This window comes from Myxine glutinosa, chromosome 8, assembly GCF_964187855.1.
Source record: "Myxine glutinosa chromosome 8, kmMyxGlut1.1, whole genome shotgun sequence".
Lineage (NCBI taxonomy): Eukaryota > Metazoa > Chordata > Myxini > Myxiniformes > Myxinidae > Myxine > Myxine glutinosa.
In genome coordinates, this window is record NC_136268.1 from 81,606,824 (window position 1) to 81,627,830 (window position 21,007).

The window sequence follows — 21,007 nt, forward strand, 5'->3', positions numbered from 1 at the left end:
AAATATATTTGTGTGTGTGTGTGTGTGTGTGTATGTGTGTGTGTGTGTACGTGTGTGTTTGTACATGTGTGTGTATGTGCGCGCATGCATGCATGTGTGTGTTTGTGTGTATGTGTGTGTGTGTGTGTGTGTACATTTGTGTGTGTGTGCGCGTGCATGTGTGCGAGTGCGTGTGCGTGTGTGTGTGTGTGTGTGTGTGTGTGTGTGTGTGTGTGTGTAACAGAACAAAAATCCTTTCGCGCCTATCACTTTCGCGCCAAACCTTTTCGCGCCATATACAGCCCGGCTTACCTTCGGGATCCTTTTCTCCTCACGCAGCTGCAAACTTTAATTTGGGTTAGGAAGTACGGCATCATGATGCGAACACGGACTTTGCACATATTCCATCTTTTCCTCCCGCGATGGCTTTTCTAAATCCGCCGTCCCTTCAACCCCAATTTCAACTATTTCTTTTATTTCAATTTCTTTTTCCTCGACGACCGCCGGTGCTAATAAAATAAAATTTTCTAATTCAGCGGTCGTCGGCTTTTCTATTCCCCGTGTCGCGATTTCTATACCAGTTCATGTAACTATGCCTTGCTCAGCCTCGCTTTCCCCACGTTCCTCAAGCCGCGCCACCCTGTCGCATACCCGTGTGCCTTTCCCGCTCGACCTGCGGTCAATGTCCTTCGCATATTCTTTTATGTGGCCACCTATTCTGTTTTCAAACCCCGTTAACCCGTCCTTCATTCTTTTCATTTGATGCTCTCTGTTGGCCATCCTGTTTTCCAACCCCGTCAACCCCTCATTCATTTCTCGGGCTTGGCCACCCACGTCCTTCAATTGACCCCCCAATTTGCATTCTAATCCCCCCAATTTGCTTTCTAATCCCCCAATTTGATTTCCCATTTGCTCCCCCATTCTATTTTCCAAATTACTTAACCCGTCTCTCAATCCCCCAATTTGGTTTCCCATATCGTTTCTCAATCCCCCCAATTTGGTCTCCCAATTGCTTACTATCGGCCCTCATTTCTCCCATTCTGTTTTCCATTTTATGCTCCGCCTTGATCATAAAGGCCCTCATTTGTGCCAGAAAAAGGGCCCAGTCCATTGGCACTGCGGGCTCGACCCTCGCCGTCATTTTCTTTGCCAGCTGCACCCTTATCAATGTTCCCCTCTTTTCCCAATTCTTCCCGGGGGTCCTGGGTTATTAATTCTTCATTTATTTCTACCCCCACCGGCATCCGACCGCCTTGGTTATCCATGGCACGATTTAATTTAGATGTTACTACAAATTTGGGTCGCTCGTAATTTTGACCAAATTTGTCCAAAAGATAAAAAATTTGGTTCGGGTTCCAAATCCCACTCCCAGACACCAATTGTTTAATCCCCTTGTCCTTTTACTGGCCGACGCGATCCCGAAGTTATCCCCTTCCTTCCGGTCAGTGTTAAATAGGGTTGTTGGTCGAATTAGTCCTATTACCTAAGTACTAACACCGACCGTGAAGCAAGGAAATAACTCCCGCCCGAATCACGGATATTGATGGAATATTCCGAGCGGATAGCAATCCGCGATCCGAGCTGTTAACTCATTAGTTATCCCCTTCCTTCAATATATATGTGATGAAATTGTACCAAAGTTGAACCCAGGTTTGGTGCTCCCTTAAACCGCTGGGCGGTGTCTATAAGACCTCGGACGTCCGCGACTCGAGGCCACTCCTGCGACATCATTATACAATGCCATGTAGAATTGAGTGGTACGTACCCGCCTATATTCTAGGTTTGCTTGCATTGACTGATATATTCAATCTTTCTCATATGATGCCTAGATCCTGACATGTATGTTGCTTGATGTACTTTACAGAATGATGTACAGATCTGATTGAGATTAAACCATACATATGGAACACGTTGTAAATCTGGTTGATTTCCACAACACTTAATCTCAATCATGATCTTCGGGAATGGTGGGACACGAGTCTGGCGATGGCCGGATGAACGCTGATCTCAGACGAGCGTTTCCCGACATTCTCCGTGCTCCTGCGCGGCCCACCTCGGAGAAGAATGACCAGCTGAGAGCCCATCGAGCCAGCTCCAGCCACGGAGCTCCGACGACTCTCGCTGCCGGTCTACCTCGACGGGACCGGAAGCGCAAGCATTTTGCGGAACCGCGCCGTCAAAGCGCGAACTGCTCTCCTGGGGGCCGGACGCCGGAGCAGGCATGACAGACTCCGGCAAGGCGCCTGCTGAAGGAGGCCACTGGGAAATGTCCTGGGCCGCAACCCCGTCGGAACAACGGACCCGCTTGGCGCCGAAGGTACGAGTCTAGCCTCGGTTGCTCGAAACGCTAACGGCTCCGTCCGAGAGAATCATCCTAGATTTGCGTGCCTCGGCCCGAGATGAGATTCCCACGCGAGTGATCACGACTCCCATGTCGGCCATGCCTCCACACGGCCGGCACACTCCGACCACTCGCTACTCGGTGGAATCGCCTCCTCCGCACGGGCCGGCACACTCCGACCACTCGCTGCTCGGTGGAATCGCCTCCTCCGCGCGGGCCGGCACACTCCGCCCACTCGCTGCTCGGTGGAATCGCCTCCTCCGCGCGGATCGCGCACTGCTCGTCGGGATCACGCCGTGCCTCACACGGCCGGCTCACCCTGACCACTCGCTTCTCGGTGGAACCACCTCCTCCACGCGAATCGCGCACTGCTCGTCGAAATCACGCCGTGCCTCACACGGCCGGCTCACCCTGACCACTCGCTTCTCGGTGGAACCATCTCCTCCGCGCGAATCGCGCACTGCTCGTCGGAATCACGTTGTGCCTCCCACGGCCGGCTCACTCCGGCTGCTCGGTGGAATCACCTCCTCCGCGCGAATCGTCGTGCACTGCACCCATCGCGTGCTAATACTCTGGGAGGCCCACGATTCCGATCGCTGCTCGGAATCACCTCCTCGCCGCGAAGCCGCACGTTGCTCCCTTCGCGGGCCCTACTCGGCGAGGCCGGCGATTCCTATCGCTGCTCGCCGGAATCACCTCCTCACGCACAAATCACGCGCTGCACCATCGCTGGATGACATCCTCACTAGGCACGACGCGCCAGTCGCGCGCACCGCATCTTCGCTGGATGGACCCCTTCTTCACACGAAGCGCATGCGATTCCCCTTGCTGGCACTACTCTGTGGCCCCGTTGCTGCTGGTCGGAATCCCACCTACGCATGGCTTCTCAGCGAGGCCGGCGAACACCGCTGCCCGGACTCACCTCAACGCGTGAGGCTCGTTTGGCTCCACTCGGGGACTCGCCGAGCATGGTCTTCCTAAACTTTCATCTTCTTCCGCTGTCATAACCTTAATAAACAATCTTAAAGGGTTCTAAGGGGTTCACGGCACTCGGGGATTTGTGAAATGTGATTTGTGAAATGTGATTTGTGTTGGCGTGATGTATCGTATCATGCTAGATACCGTTGATAACTACCGCACTGCTGCCGCTATTCCCCCGCTTCAACCCCGGACAAACCCTGCCCGAAAGCCATCGAACAAGACGCTACTTCAGGCCTCTCGTGCGTCTCGTGCATGCGTCTCGTCTCAGCGTGCCAAGCTGGCTCGACAGGCCGAGGACGACTTTCGGTTTCGCCAACGAACCGCACGTGCCCGAACCAATTGATGACGTCACCGACTAATCACGCGTTTGCTCTACGGCGTCATTAACGTAATTGCGTGCTTCACGCGATCTCATCGGGGATTCGTTTACATTTCCATGTACCTTGGTAAACTACATACCAAATTTCCTTTACGTAAACGACGTCAACTACGTAACGCGGCGCTACCTCAAGGTCGCGCGCCCGCGCCGTTTAGGGAGTACACGGTGACCTCGTGAAATGGTGACATTGAGCGTCGCGCCCGACTCCCTTGTCACCTGCGCAAGTAACGGGGGCACCGTACTGCCTGCTCGCCCTTGACTCTGGGCTTGTTGTTTATCGGACAGAGCTCTTGGCTCGTATCCACGCACATTTCGAGACTGCGAGACGCCTCGTCTGATTCCATTTTCCCTCTGCCCCAGACTGACTGTGACTCAGACTGACCCAGACTGTGAAGGTCGTCTGACTTCGGTATGCAGCGCGCTGCTGCAACCTCGGTGGGGGGGGGGGGGGGGGTGGGATCCCAGGAGGTTATTGTTGCTCGCCCGGATGCCGTCCGGTATAACGACTCCCACCTCGCCCCTTGTGGGGACCCAGGATGACATCCATGGATGTCTTTGTGTCTTTGAGTGAGTCTTTGTGTCTTTGAGTGAGTCTTTGCGTCCATGGATGGTCGATCCGAGCCATTCAGTGAAGGCGTTGAATGGATGGATTGGTCGGACATCCGTGGATGGTCAATTCAATGAAGGCGTTGAATGGATGGATTGGTCGGACATCCGTGGATGGTCAATCCATCCGGGACATCTAGCATGGATGGACAGTCCATCCGGGGCGATGGCTGTCTTTGGGTCTCTGAGTCTTTGCGTCCGTGGATGGTCGATCCATCCGCAGTCCGGCTGGATCCGTGCCATGCAATGAAGGCGTTGAATGGATGGATCGGTCGGACATCCGTGGATGGCCAATCCATCCGGGACATCTAGCATGACAATCATCTCGACATCTAGACAATCCATCCGGGACAACGCTGGGACAAACAAGGTTTGTCCAGCCGGGACTCTCTCTCGGTTTGTGAATGGGACAATTCAATTCGCTTTGAATGGGACAATCCTTCCATCCGGGGCATCCTCTCGGTAGCCGGTATAGCCGATCTTCTCCGGTCCTCCGCGCGCTGTACAGCAGGACAGGATTGCCATATGCATCCCGGAGGTTCTGCGCGCTTCGCTGGAGAGGCGCGTTTCGGTCGTTTTTGTCGTCCTTCCGGGACGTTCTCTCGGCCGCCGGTAAAGCCGGTCTTCTCCGATCCTCCGAGCGCTGTACTGCAGGACGGGATTGCCGTATGCATCGCGGAGGTTCTGCACACTCCGCTGGGGAGGCGCGTTCCGGGAGTTTTGTGCGTCGTCGTAATCAGCCATGCCGGTCGTCCAGGCAGCCTTCAGAGGCCGCTCGTGTCTCGTGCGAAGGATCGCTGCCAACGGTAGATTCACGTGCCGAAACAAGAGTTTGTAATGCGTATGAGCTGCCGTCAGAGGACGCTCGAGTCTCGTGATTCAACAGGGCCGCTGCCGGTGTCGAGTAACTCTCATTATGGCTCTCATCGATTCTCTCCCTCGGCAATTCCATGACATGGACCTAACATGGATCGATCATGTACCCTTGGGAGCCTAGGCAGGTACCGACTGCAATGGACTTACTGTAATGGCCTCCTGTCATGTCATCTTACTTACTGTTACAGCTTACTGTAATTCTTTACTGTACTTGCTTACTGTAATTCCATGACATGGACCTAACATGGATCGATCATGTACCCTTGGGAGCCTAGGCAGGTACCGACTGCAATGGACTTACTGTAATGGCCTCCTGTCATGTAACCTTACTTACGGTTACAGCTTACTGTAAAGAGGCTTACTGATTTACACATGTGTTGCATTGCGACGAATGGACATTCGCTCTTCGCCAAGGTACAACGTATCCTATCTAGCTACTGTGCCGACGACCCCGCTGTAAGACTAGACTATTGTGACCCACGTGACCGTCCCTCCCTTCGCCTGATACACCCCCGCCTGAAGCAGTGAAGGCACTGAGGTGCCCCTCCGACACCTGCCTCCAGCGGCTACTCCGAAGCAGGGGGACTCCGGGCTTGGGGATGTCGTACCCGGTAGTTTCCGACCCTGTGTTGGCAGGGTAATTTCGCCACCCTGACCGCTATGGAAGGACCGACTGACTTTATAGGGAAATATCTCTTTAACCCCCCCCCCCAATAATAAAATGATGACTTCCTCAATCCATTAATGCTGACGCGCACTCGCTTCCTGCCTAGCGGCAGTATAGTTCTAACGGTGGGGAGAATGTGATGAAATTGTACCAAAGTTGAACCCAGGTTTGGTGCTCCCTTAAACCGCTGGGCGGTGTCTATAAGACCTCGGACGTCCGCGACTCGAGGCCACTCCTGCGACATCATTATACAATGCCATGTAGAATTGAATGGTACGTACCCGCCTATATTCTAGGTTTGCTTGCATTGACTGATATATTCAATCTTTCTCATATGATGCCTAGATCCTGACATGTATGTTGCTTGATGTACTTTACAGAATGATGTACAGATCTGATTGAGATTAAACCATACATATGGAACACGTTGTAAATCTGGTTGATTTCCACAACAATATATATATACTAGACCCGATTATAGCGGTTCCGAATCGTGCCACGCTTACCCAATTGAGAAAAAACTAGGACGATCGAATTAGGAAGAAACCAGGAAGAACAAGGTAATTTATTAACAATTTGTGCAAGAAGAGGAAAAGAAGGAATGTACAAGAAAGAGGAAGAAAAAGGACACAGGGCAGCCTTATTCAGTCTTATCTTATTCCATGGACTCGGGCCCGCTCGCTCTCAGACTCAGACTCACGCGGGGATGACGAAGGTAGGGTGGAAGGTCCAGCGATGGCGTCCACAGCTCGTCCCGGTCCTCGACCCGTACCAGCAGACGATGGTGGTCGGCAGGCAGGTCTCCGTGTAGCGCAGGCGGGAGCGGACAATTATATCGGAGAAATGGTAAGCTGGGCTATCGGCGACTTCGTGGCTCTTGGCCGCGTATGTAATAGGAATACGGGCGCTTGGATGTTTGCGCACCGCAAGCCCAAGCCGAATTCTCAACCAGCGATCCCCGATAAACCCTTCACAATGGCGCGTGCCTCCAACAAATGTCCTTCAACGCCAATCGTACGGGTTCTTTCGCACAAGGCGCTCGCCCCCTCAAGTCATTCTGATAACTGCCGTGGAACTCAACTCGTAACTCGATACTTGAACCAGCGCCTCTCTCTCCCCGCTCATAACTCAGGTACTCAAACCAGGCGCCTCTCCCATCATAACTCAGAGCGCAATGATTGCAGATGCGTCCCTCCTCATAACTTTCACACGAACCAGGTCAAGCGCCTCTCTCTCCCCGCTCATAACTCTGATCAATCAATGCTGTTCAGTCCTCCCCCATAACTGAGGTGGGGGCCTCGCGCAAGGGGTTATATTGCCATGCCCAGCGAACCCTCTCGAATCTCTAGCCACGCCCTGTCAGGCGATCTCACCTCAACCCTGGGTGGCTGCTGTGGGCTTACCGGCTCCGCCTTGATGGCTGCTTGACGTGGCCGCACCTCCACCCTTGCGCTCCGCCCCCTTTTCGGGCCTCACCTCGTGGCTTTTGGGCTAGTTTGAGCGGAAGCCCAGCGAGGTTGCGAAGGCTGCTGGCAGCCTGAAGGGCGAGGGCTATTACAGACTGGCTCGCGCTTAATGGCGTCGATTGGAGGGAGGCTGCAAAAATGGACGAGGGGCCGACTCTTATTTGTTTTACGCAACGAAGATTCAACTATTGGGAATGGCCTTATCCTAAACACATACTAAGAAATAACTACCGTCCTAAGGTGACCTACGTGTTGCTTGTGGCCTATCTATGGGGTGCAACCTTTAACCTTTAATGATGTTACCTGTGCTGGGTTCTCAAAACCACAACAATATATATATATATATATATATATATATATATATATATATATATATATATATATATATATATATATATATATATATATATATATATATATATACAGACTTGGCATTTAATATGGAATATTTTTTTTGTGGGGGTGAACTTACATTTCAAGATGACTTAGAACCAAAAGTTCATTGGAATTATGTTGAAAATATTCTAGATTTTGTTAATGTGACCTTCAAAAGAAACAAAAACCACATTTGACATTTCGAAGCAAATAAATTGATCCTTGAAAGTGATGTGAACTGATATCAATTCACGGACAGTACTGTGGTTAAACTTCTGTACGTTTTCCAGAAGTATCTCTTTATTTTGCACATTAGCCAAAAAAAAAATCAACAAAAACAAAAGCTAAATTATGACTGGGATTACAGACAGTAAAATTACAGTTCAGTTCTTCGTGTAACTCCCACGAGCATTCAGGAGAGCACGTACACGTCGACGCATGCTGTTCACGAGATTTGCCAAGGTTTGGACAGGAATCGCTTGCCATGCATTGACAATAGTCTGCTGCAATTCACGCACAGAGGTCGGCTGCTGGTCCAAGTGGTCGATTTGACACGTTAATTCTGCCCACAAGTTCTCTATCGGATTCATATCCGGGGACATCGCAGGCCACTCCATATGCTCGACACCACGGTCAACAAGAAAGTGTTGGATCATGCGAGCACGATGAGGCCGTGCATTGTCATCTTGGAAGACAAAGTTTCCTCGAAAGGCTGCACGAGCAAATGGAAGCAATGTTTCTTCCAGAATGGCCCTGTACTTGAACTGGTTCAGGTTTCCATTCAGAACAACCAGGTCGGTTTTGCCCCCTGCATGAAAAGCAGCCCAAACGGTCACCCCACCACCTCCAGCTTGGACTCTTGGCACTATACAATCTTCGTTGTGGGCTTCATGCACTTGTCTGCGCACTCGGACGCGGCCATCTTGACGATAGACCAGAAATCTAGACCTGCCACTGAAGGTCACGTGATTCCAGTGTCCTGGCTGCCATTGACGGTGCTCTCTGGCCCACTGCAATCGGCGCTGGCTGTGTTGTCTGGTCAGGCATGGCTTTCTCAGGGGACGCCTGGCACGATAGCCTGCTTGAACCAGTCGTTGGTTGACTAGCCTTCTGGATACAGGCACATTTGTCAGTTGCTGCCACTCAGCCCTAAGCCGATTAGCTGAATTGGTACGGCCATTGCAGACTAACCGGTGCAGCTGGCGATCATCTCTCCTTGTGGTTCTGCGGGGACGTCCTGGCCTCGGTATTGGAGTCGGGACACCCCTCTGAGCATTTCGTTTCAGGATCTTTGACACCTGACCTTGAGTGATGCCATACTGCCGAGCAATAGCACACTGTTTCATGCCAGAATTTCGTAAAGCCACCACTCCATGACAAACAGCATTGCCAAGTTGACGGACCATCTCCAGAGGAAGCGGCAATAACTTTTGTAGACGTGCAGCAGTGGTTTTCCACGAATACAGAACGCAACAACCCTTATATACACGATTGTGAAGCCAATCGTCAAATGTACCTGCCCTTACATTTTGTCACGCCACCTGTGATATTATCCTGTTATTGACTTCTTGCTGCGAAAGACAATCAGTGACATGGTTCTTTCAACAAGGACATCACCGAAGGGTAAAATAAACTCACCAGATTGATATACTGAGTTCAGAAAGTAAGCCCCAGTCAAGAAAAAATAATATTCCATATTAAATGCCAAGTCTGTGTGTATGTATGTATATATGTATGTATGTATGTATGTATGTATGTATGTATGTATGTATTTATATCTATATATATATATATATATATATATATATATATATTGTTGCGGATATGAGAACTGTATATTTTTTTTGATTGTGTGAATTGTTATTATTGTTTATTCTGCGCCCCCCTGCCTCCGGAGCTGTGTAAAGGTGAAAGGGCATCCCATAACTAGTCCATAAGTATACACGTCAGCCAAATAATAGAATACCCCTGTTTGATAGTTATCTCTTATTCTGTGTTTTAGGGTAAGGCTGTGTCTCCCATTAATTGAAGTACTCCATTGCACCAGTGAAAGAGAATAGATCCCCTTTCATTCCCATCCCCAAAATCTCCATTCCTTTTACATCCCCTCTCGTGATTGCCAAGCCTCGATTGCCAATATTACATCCCCTCCAAAACCACCATTGAACATGTGCTCGAATCGGGGAAGAAAGGCGTGCCCGCCCGTCGTCATCAAGGGCGGAGCCAGAGGGTCGCGCGACCAACCAGGGCCGAGGTGAGCACCCCGATGGGCGTGTCCTGAAGGCCGGCGGCTTAATCGCCGGAGGCGCTATAAAAGGCGCGCACGCAAGAAGCAAGTGAGTGAGTCGTGAGCTGGTCGTGAGTTGGTCGTCAGTGGAGGGTCAGTGGTTGCGTTGGTTGCGAAAAGAAGTCGGTGGTGAGAAGTGGTGGCGTTGAGTGGTCAGTGGTTGCGTTGGTTGCGTTGAGTTGTCGGTGGTGAGGAGACACCAGGGCCAAGAGAGAGAAGGTTCAAGGTCAATCACCAGCAGTTGCGCCAGAGACGGCAGACGCGCCCTGAGGTGAGCCAGAGAAGCAGCTTTGGCCCCACAAGCAGCGTTGACTCCACCAGGCAGCTTCAACCCGCCCCCGACGGGGACCAGATAGCGGTGGCATCGGTGGCCGTCGAGGTCCAGCCGACGTCCCGTGCGGGATCAAGCCCGAACCATCTGCCCCAGCTGAACCTTCCCATTCCTCCTTCCAGCATTCATTCCTTTCCTCCATCCTTCTTGTGTACGTGAGTTTGTTTTGTTTGTTCTGTCCCTGGGTTAATTAAGTCTGTATAAGTTAATAATTGCACTGTGTCTCTGATTCTTCTGTATATTATTTTATTATCTTTCCTTCTCCTTGGTTACTTTGAGCATGTAAATAGTAGGAATAAATTTAGTAGTATTTCCAACCTTTTTTGTCTTCTTCTTCTTCTTCTTCACATCCGTGTCGCCTTTGTCTTTTCCCTATTGACTAGCTGCGGTGCGATCCGGCCAACGTTTGGGTGAAATCGGGTTCTAATCGGGGAGTAACTGTTCGGTCGCGGAGCCTTCGCTCGGCAAAGTAACATCTAAACCGCGATCAGTAACAATATATATATATATATATATATATATATATATATATATATATATATATATATATATATATATATATATATATATATATATATATATATATATATATATATATATATATATATATATGTATGTATGTATGTATGTATATATATATATTATATATATATATATATATATATATATATATATATATATATATATATATATATATATACATATATATGTACATACATATACTGAAACGCAAAAGAAACTTACCACCTTTGAAACCTTTAATTATCAACAATAACACTGCGTGTAGTAATTGTGTGAACTTATTTGTGGACAATAGTGTCCTCACTGTCAGACAAAACGGTCACAGATGGTCACTTGAACCTTCAATGGTCACTTCATAGCACAGCTGTTGAACAGCCGTTTTGACTGTCAGTGATTAGCCAAGGGGTACGGGATGATTTTAATGAGCTGCACGTGATGTCTTGATATTGGCTTTAAAAAGGCCAGTGCAAAATGGGCATTTCAATCAACATGCCACGATTGTCAAGGGATCAACGGCAGCGTGCCCTGGGCATGCTGCAAGGCGGACTGAGCTACCTGCCACACATGCTATTGAAAGGGGACTGACATTGCACCCTGTGCTGTTCTGTACTGTAGAAGAAACTGATGAGATGGTGTATCTTGGTCAAAAACTTGACATGTCATCAATAAAATGCCAATGTTTCAATTAGCAATTGTGGTTTGTACGGTAGCTCAGTCCGCCTTGCAGCATGCCCAGGGCACGCTGCCATTGATCCCTTGACAATCGTGGCATGTTGATTGAAATGCCCATTTAGCACTGGCATTTTTAAAGCCAATATCAAGACATCACGTGCAGCTCATTAAAATCATCCCGTACCCCTTGGCTAATCACTGACAGTCAAAACGGCTGTTCAACAGCTGTGCTATGAAGTGACCATTGAAGGTTCAAGTGACCATCCGTGACCGTTTTGTCTGACAGTGAGGACACTATTGTCCACAAATAAGTTCACACATTTACTACACGCAGTGTTATTGTTGATATTTAAAGGTTTCAAAGGTGGTAAGTTTCTTTTGCGTTTCAGTATATATATATATATATATATATATATATATATATATATATATATATATATATATATATATATATATATATATATATATATATATATATATATATATATATATATATATATATATATACATACATACATACAGTCGTCCCTCGCTATATCGCGGTTCACTTTTCGCGGCTTCGGTACATAGCGGGTTTTTCTCGCTAGTATATGTAAAATTATATTGCGGATTTTTCGCTATATCGTGGGATTTTGCGGTATAAATGTATTTTTATATACTATTATTTTAAATATTTTTGTGGTAAAATAAGCATTTTCTAGCCTAAAAAATTAAAAAACGTAAAAAAATAAGAAAAATACAGTAATTAAAACATATTACAAGAAATAAAATACTGTACATAGTGTACAGTAGAAGAGTAGACAAAGAGACAAAGAGTCGTGCGTATGGAAAACGCAGATGCGGCAGCTTCCACTTGCGCTAGTTACCCACGTAATGGGTAACTGTAATGCTCTTTCTGGCTGTGCAGTACATTCATCATCGTCATCACCTTCATCGTCATCAGTACTGCACAGCTAATTCATCATCATCTTTATCACGCAAGTTGTAGTATCTTCAATGGTGAGTACCCATTAGAATTTTATATGTTGTTAAAATTACGTATGTTTAAGAGTGTAAAAAGTGTTTAAGAGTATAGGAAGTGTTTATAAGAGTATGGGAAAGGTTAATAAGAGTGTGAGAAAGGTTAATAAGAGTGTGGGAAAGGTTAATAAGAGTGTGGGGAGGGTAATAAAGCTTTAAAATATATATAAATAATAAAATAAAAATATGGTCGCTACTTCGCGGATTTTCGTCTATCGCGGGGGTTCTGGAACGTAACCCCCGCGATAAACGAGGGATCACTGTATATATATATATTATATATATATATATATTAGCTTGGCTCGCCTCACCAAGCGTCGTTACTGAGGAACGGGCTTATTTTAGCTGAGGATAATGACTGTACCTGAGTTGCTGTGTTGTCATGATTTACACCAATCATAATACAAACAATTATTTTGCACAAATGTATTTGTTGTTTTTGTGATATTACATTTTTATCGGCAATTTAGGTTGAAGATTTAGGTTGAATGTTTTTTTTTCAAGAAAGAACCCCTCAGCACACACATAGGGGAGGGGTAGGTGCAGACTGGAAGTTTGGGACGATTACACCTCGCCACCACGTAATTCAAAACACCTCACCACCACAAAATTAAAAACACCTCACCCAACCACAAAATTAAAAACACCTCACCACCACGAAATTGAAAACACCTTACAGCCATCAAACACGAAATAAAAACACCTCACAGCCATAAAACACGAAATAAAAACACCTCACAGCCATAAAACACGTAATAAAAACACCTCACAACCATAAAACACGTAATAAAAACACCTCACAGCCATAAAACACGTAATAAAAACACCTCACCACCACGAAATTAAAAACACCTCACTGCCATAAAACACGCAATAAAAACACCTCACAGCCATAAAACGCGTAATAAAAACACCTCACAGCCATAAAACACGTAATAAAAACACCTCACAGCCATAAAACACGTAATAAAAACACCTCACAGCCATAAAACACGTAATAAAAACACCTCACAGCCATAAAACACGCAATAAAAACACCTCACAGCCATAAAACATGTAATAAAAACACCTCACAGCCATAAAACACGCAATAAAAACACCTCACCACCACAAAATTAAAAACACCTCACAACCATAAAACACGTAATAAAAACACCTCACCACCACAAAATTAAAAACACCTCACAGCCATAAAACACGTAATAAAAACACCTCACAGCCACAAAATTAAAAACACCTCACCACCACGTCATTTAAAAACACCTCACCACCAAGTAATTCAAAACACCTCATCACCAACTAATTCAAAACACCTCACCACCACAAAATTAAAAACACCTCACAACCATAAAACACGTAATAAAAACACCTCACAGCCATAAAACACGTAATAAAAACACCTCACAGCCACAAAATTAAAAACACCTCACCACCACATCATTTAAAAACACCTCACAACCACGTAATTCAAAACACCTCACCACCACGAAATTCAAAACACCTCACCACCATATGATTTTAAAACACCTCACCACCCACCATGTGATTTAAAAACACCTCACCACCACGTCATTTAAAAACACCTCACCACCACATAATTCAAAATACCTCACCACCACGTGATTAAAAACCACCACAACGTTCTTAAAAACACTTCACAACCATGGAAACAAAAGTTTGAGGGAGTTGTTAAGTGACAACACAGACACTGCCCAGATGTGTAGATATACAGATAAATGACTGTACCCGAGTTGCCGTTTTGTCATGGTTTAAACCAATCATAATTCAAACAATTATTTTGCACAAATGTATTTGTAATATACGTGATATCACATTTTATAAACAATTGAAGTTGAAAAAAAAAAATTCCCCCCCCCAAAAAAAATTCTAATTGGAAATTTTTTCAAAGGAATACCCTTATGACATACCGACGGGAGAGATATGTGCATACCAGAGGTTTGGTACGATTTCACAAAAGTTTGAGAAAGTAGTTCAGTGACAAGACAAGACAAGACAACACAACACAGGACAGACGCTGCACAGAGATATATATATTACATTTTATATATATATATATATATATATATATATACATAGATATATATGCAAAAGTACCCGGCGATTTGGTTTCCTGCTTTGCTGTTTTGGTTATTTGGTTTCCGGCTACATGTAATGAAGCGGGAAACCAAATACTGCATTGGAGTCATCAAAAGGAACCAGAATAAGTAAAGAGCAAAGATGGAGTCATCAGGAGGAACATGGATAGGATTCAGGTTTCAGCTGCTACTCCTATACCCTCAAACCCATCCAGGCGCAGCCAAAGTGAACCTTCCAGAACAATTTCTGCAAGAATTCACTTATCCCAAGACAGATAAAGAGAGAAATAAAGTCGAAGCAATAATTAGAATTAATAAATGGAAATATGAAAAAGTTGAAAGAAATGTGAAAGGAACAAAGATGCTGGGAAGAACCCAAATAGATCGATTTCAGCAGTTCTTCCTCAGGCAAAAACACAGCAACAGTTACAGTCGTGGCCAAAAATATTGGCACCGTTGCACTTTTTTCAAATAACTCACAATTTTCTCGAAAAATAAGTTGAAATTGAAAAACGTATTTGGTCTCCACAATTCTTTATTTCACTGTTAATATTACAGAACCTTTGTTTTTGATTCAGAACTTAATATATCCTTTTAAATCAGAAAAGAAAAAGAAATGGCATTGATAAAATTATTGACACCCGAGACTTAATATTTGGTAGCAAACCTTTGGACAAAATAACTGCAGTCAAGCGCTTCCTATAGCCATGAATGAACTTCCTTCACCTCTCTACTGGCAGGTTGGCCCACTCTTCTTGTGCAAACTGCTCCAGTTCTCCCAGATTTTAAGGGTGCCTTCTCCCAACTGATGTTTTCAGATCTCCCTACAGGTGTTCATATATGTATGTGTATATATATATATATATATATATATATATATATATATATATATATATATACATATATATATATATACATATATATATATATATACATATATCTAGACTCATTGCTGGCCACTTCAGAACAGTCCGGCATTTTGTCTTGAACCATTCCTGGGTGCTTTTTGAAGTGTGTTTGGGGTCATTGTCCTGCTGCAAGACCCATGACCTACGACGGAGACACAGCTTTCTGACACTGGGTTGAACATTGCGCTCCAAAATGCCTTGGTAATATCCTCATTTCATGATGCCATGCACACATTCAAGGCACCCAGTGCCAGAGGCAGCACAGCAACCCCAAAACATCACTGAACCTCCTCAATGTTTGACTGTAGGTAAGGTGTTCTTTTCTTTATATATATATGATGAGGTAAGGTGTTCTTTTCTTTGAGGCTTCATTTTGTTTTCTGCAAACAGAGATGATGTGCTTTACCAAAAAACTCTAATTTAGTCTCATCTGTCCACAGGACATTCTCCCAGAAGGATTTTGGCTTGTTCGGGTGTGTTTTGGCAAACTCCAGTCGGGCTTTCTTCTGTCTCTCTCTCAGCAGTGGGGTCCTCCTGGGTCTACTACCATAGAACTCCCTTTCATAGAGTTGGCGACGGATGGTGCGAGTTTAAACTGTCATACATTGCGTCTGAAGGTCAGCTTGAATCTGTTTGGCAGTTGATCGAGGTGCTTTCTCCATCATTCGAACAATCCTTTGCTGCAATCTTCGATCAAGTTTTCTCTTGCGGCCACGTCCAGGGAGGTTGGCAACAGGGTCATGGGCCTTAAACTTCCTGATAACATTGCGTACAGTGGACACAGGAACATCAAGGTCTCTGGAGATGGACTTGTAGCCTTGAGATTGTCCATGCTTGGCTACAATCTTGTGTATGACCTCCTCAGACAATTCTCTGGTTTTCTTTCTTTTCTCCACACACAGTGACACAAAACAGCAGAATGACTCATTTTCTCCATTCAAACTGGTTGAATGAGTGATTTTTATATTGCAGGCACCTGCAACTCACCACAGGTGAGTTCAATTCCAAAGTAAAAGAGAATTCACCTGCTTGACATCTAATTATTTCTAACAACTTCTAAAAGGTGCCAATAATATTGCCAGGCCCATTTTAGGATTTTTGTGTGGAATAAGCTAAGATTTAGTAATTTTTTTCATGTTTTTTGTTTTGTTCCACTGCAAACCAAAGAAATACAAATGTGGATACCAAAAGATTTTTTTATTTCAACAATTTTCTGGAATAAATGGTGCATTATTTGAAAAAAGTGCAAGGTTGCCAATATTTTTGGCCATGACTGTACAAACTACCAGAGGTCCATCAGTGGGGAAGTACAGTCATGGCCTGGCCTTCAAATAATTATATATATATATATATATGTAGACACACACACACACATATACATATACATGCATATAAATTTTGCATTGTGCACTATATTATTTGACTGCACAGCTGATAGGACGCCGTTGTAACGTACCGATCCATCAAAAAGGCACAGATGAGACTCTTCGCTTCCTTAGAAATTCCCGCATCATCAGGAAAGGTAAGTGCGTTACGATGGTCCATGATCTTGCTGTAAGTGCCGACAAGTGACTCGGCATAGAATGGAGTGTCCCCTAGTGAGGGTACATGGTGATTAGGCATCGACCTGCCAATCGAGAGCAAAGTACTGCCAAAGTCGGACAATGATGGCGGTTATGTGGCCCAAGCTGTTAATTGGAGGACATCTAGTTGGTAGTGGAGATTCGTTTAGTTAATTTGGGGAAGGAAGTGTTAAATCCAAATACGTTAATTCCTCTGCATCAGGAAGACAAAGTCCCTTATACAAAGCTGTTTATTCCAAAGCAACCCCTTTTGATAGAATATTTAAGCCAAAGCTCCGAATGAACATTCAAGCAAGGACAATTCCAATGAAAGCAGTTGATCGGATGAAGTACGTCATGGTGTAAATTGTAATGACAACGTTACTTATAAATATGTTAAAAATACTACAACTTCCAAGGAGATGAAAATCGTTTAACAAGACACAGAGAGACCAAGCACACAATATGAGCAGAAACTTCGTTTGCAGTATTTTGTTAACTTCAACATCCAACACGTTTAGAAGTTGAGCATAAGCCCAAAGAGTTTCCGGTTCTCAATGCATCATGTCTTGGTGTGACAAATCTTAATAATACGTGTGTGTGTGTGTGTGTGTGTGTGTGTGTGTGTGTGTGTGTGTGTGTGTGTGTGTGTGTGTGTGTGTGTGTGTGTGTGTGTGTGTGTGTGTGTGTGTGTGTGTGTGTAACTTTCCATTCCACCCATTGGTTGGACAGTTCGCCTGACTCCACCCAAAATGTATTCACCTGACTCCTGCTATGCAAAGCCAAAGATGTCTCAGCTTTCATGTTCACAATGGCCATGCCCTCCGTATAAGTTTTCCCTTTCCATCATAGGCCGAAGGTAAACCACTTTTTCCAAATTTCTAAAATCCTCAATTTTCATCCAATTGACTTGAGATTTGAATCGGATTAACATATCAGCCAGCTGAATTCAACCACAAACAATTTTTGAAATCAACATTGGCCAAAAGGTCAACATCGGCTGAATTTCTAAAATTGTCAATTTTCATGCGATCAACTTAAAATGTGAAGACAATTTGCATATCAGGTCACTGAATTCAACCACCAATTATTTTTGAGGTCAAAAGGATGCTCTGCTGAGTGCCATTCTACTTTGCTCTCTTTTGCCAAGTACGTATTGCTCTACGAGTGATCTTTCATTTGTCTGTGCGTCTGTCCGCACATAATTCTAAAAGTATGTACTATTAGAACATGCATACAACTAAAAAGCACGGAACATGACAAGGTCTATAAAATATATACAATTGGAATGTGAATGAACACAATAAAACCAAAAAGATGTTTGTCCACTGTATGACCATAAAGTCGTGGCATTATCTATACACCACACAAACACAAACACACCAGCACACAAAACAATAAGAACACAAACACCACACAAAACAAGTCCCGGTGAGGGTCTGAAATTTCTGATTGCTCTTTCTGATTCAAGTTATTTTCTGGGGTTAAATAAATACAAAAGTGTGAGATGAACGAAACAAACGACATACTCACCAACAAGCATCTCATAGAGAAAAACACCAACCGACCACCAATCGCATTCCCGTCCGTAGTATCCATCACCACCCTGTGACTTCAATACCTCAGGCGAGATATAATCCGGAGTTCCAACAGCAGTGCCAGACCTTACCATGCCCTCCTAAAAAATAAAAACATAATAATAAAACAAATTTTAAAAAATGACAGGCAGAAATGCCCTTGGTAGAATGCATGAGGTATCTTCCCTGTTAACTTTTTCTTTTTTTTTTCTTTTTTTTGTATACTGAATCGAGGCTCGTGAAAGAGCTAACATTTACTTCACAAACAAATCGACCAGACAAACAAAATACACAAAAAGAGGGAGCGGAAGACAAGATGGGGAGAAAAGGGGAAGCACACAAACACAACATCCGAGAGCAGGGAGATGTGTGGAAGGGAGAGGGCCCGGGGGGAGGAGGCATGGGAAGGGGGGGGGGGGGGAGGGAGAAGTATAAAGCACAAGGACACCAAGGACTTCCAGGACAGAAGTTGGTATTTCAAAAAGGGGAATTGGGGTGAAATTAGCGGGGGTAGAAAAGATCAAGGTTTTGGATGGGGGAAGATAAGAGATGGTGGTGAACAGCTGTTTTAAAGACTTGGAGGGTGGAGTGGGATTGAAGAGAGTGAGGGAGTTTGTTCCAGAGGCGGGAGAAAAGAGGAATGAAGGAGTGAAGGTGAGCAGAGAGTCTTGATTTTGGCAGTTTAACCAAAAGAGGGTTGCAGGCAGATCTTGTGCGACCTGTAGGAATATTTGCGGGACAGAGCCCAGAGAGAGCTGGGGGGGCAAGGCCATTCAGCAATTTCCCAGAATCCTTTGTCTGAATCATCATCATACAATACTACAGTATATAGAATTCAGCTTGTGTGTTTGTATTTGTTTGTCTTGTATACAATCCGAAACCGCTGGATGGAATTAGTTGAAATTTGGGGGTTTTATTTGGGGTGTGCCCAGGAAAGTTTTAGCAATTAATTTTTTTTTGGAGTCATGGGGGTCCAGGAGGGGTGGACAATGCAAATTAGTATTTATGTAAATGTATACAGTATAGCGCCACCCGATGGTGGACGGAGAGGATACAAGTTAGCCGTGGAGATGCCTTGTAATTTTGTACTGCACACATCGCATAGTGCAAGTGCTTTACTGACCCCACCAGAGGGAGGGGGTGTTTCTAGTGGAGTAAATTGGCTGGAACTTCATACACACTTTTGGTAAGATACATTGCATGGATACAAACAAAGTATCAAACATGTTAATTCACATAAAAGTAGATTTTTATTTTATGTCTATTATTGAGATGGGAGAGATGGAGTGCAGGCCCAAATTTATTTGTGCAGCCAGCATCATTGATCATCAAGCACAAGATATATGTACAACAACAGCAGTTTGGTGCAATAATTAGAGACAGAATCGGGAAATTAATGTGATGATTGAAAGAGATGCTTAAAAGGGTGAAAACTGCCTCGAACATCAACGTTGCATTTCCCTTGCATTCTCTGCTTCACCATCCATCCCCCTTTTAAACAACCTCTGGGATCACCTCACTTGGTATGTCCAGAACAACTTTTCACTCAACTCCAATAAGGTGCACAAGGATCTTTGACACAAGACGGATGTTGTGTTTGTGTGCTTCCCCTTTTCTCCCCATCTTGTCTTCCACTCCCTCTTTTTGTGTATTTTGTTTGTCTGGTCGATTTGTTTGTGAAGTAAATGTTAGCTCTTTCACGAGCCTCGATTCAGTATACAAAAAAAGAAGAAGAAAAAAAAAAAAAAAAGACCATTTAGTCCATCAAACCCACATTCACATGTTTCCTGCCACTTAATCATCAGTATTTAATTAATCTTGCTTCTTTGAACTTCATGAACCTTGTTTTATCTCAAAAGTTATGCAATTTTATATTTAAAAGCAGTCAAAAAATGGCTGCAGAAACAAGCATTCTGAGTATTGCGCTGCAATACATGTCCCCTACCTGCAGTCTGTCGTTCGGAAAACTGTTGGGGAAATTACCAAGGGTTATTCACCCCCAGGTTCTGAATCGTTCCCAATCGCTAATTACCTCAGGACGGGCTCACCTGTGATTTGCACTCGGGACTTCGATTTATACACCTTGCAGACAGGTCAGCAGAAGCACGACAAAATAAGTTGTTGATAAAGAACCTTTCGAGTCGCTAAATATCAGTAATTTATTATATTTTCCGGTTCACGATCAATGATCGATGTGTATATATATGTTGTTCGGCTTGGCTCCGCCCCTCACGAAAGTGCGCGCTGTGTCGCGCTTTTGACGTTCGCAGACGAGGCTGAGGGCGCGCGGTGTGGCTTGAGGATAACTCCAGAATAAACAAGAGATATCCATTTTTAAAATATTTTCGTTTAATTAACGATA

The 21,007-nt window shown here is 44.8% G+C and overlaps 1 protein-coding gene across 1 annotated transcript in view; it reads right to left on the bottom strand.

Moving 5' to 3' along the window:
- The window catches only part of LOC137432634 (rho-associated protein kinase 2), a 213,536-nt gene that overhangs the window by 102,281 nt on the left and 90,248 nt on the right, over nucleotides 1-21,007 (bottom strand). The window contains exons 7-8 of the mRNA XM_068124718.2: nucleotides 18,602-18,746; nucleotides 16,963-17,101 (exon numbers count right to left, since the gene is read on the bottom strand). Of these exons, the coding sequence (XP_067980819.1) occupies nucleotides 16,963-17,101; nucleotides 18,602-18,746 (284 nt within the window). The remainder of the gene's footprint in view (nucleotides 1-16,962; nucleotides 17,102-18,601; nucleotides 18,747-21,007) is intronic.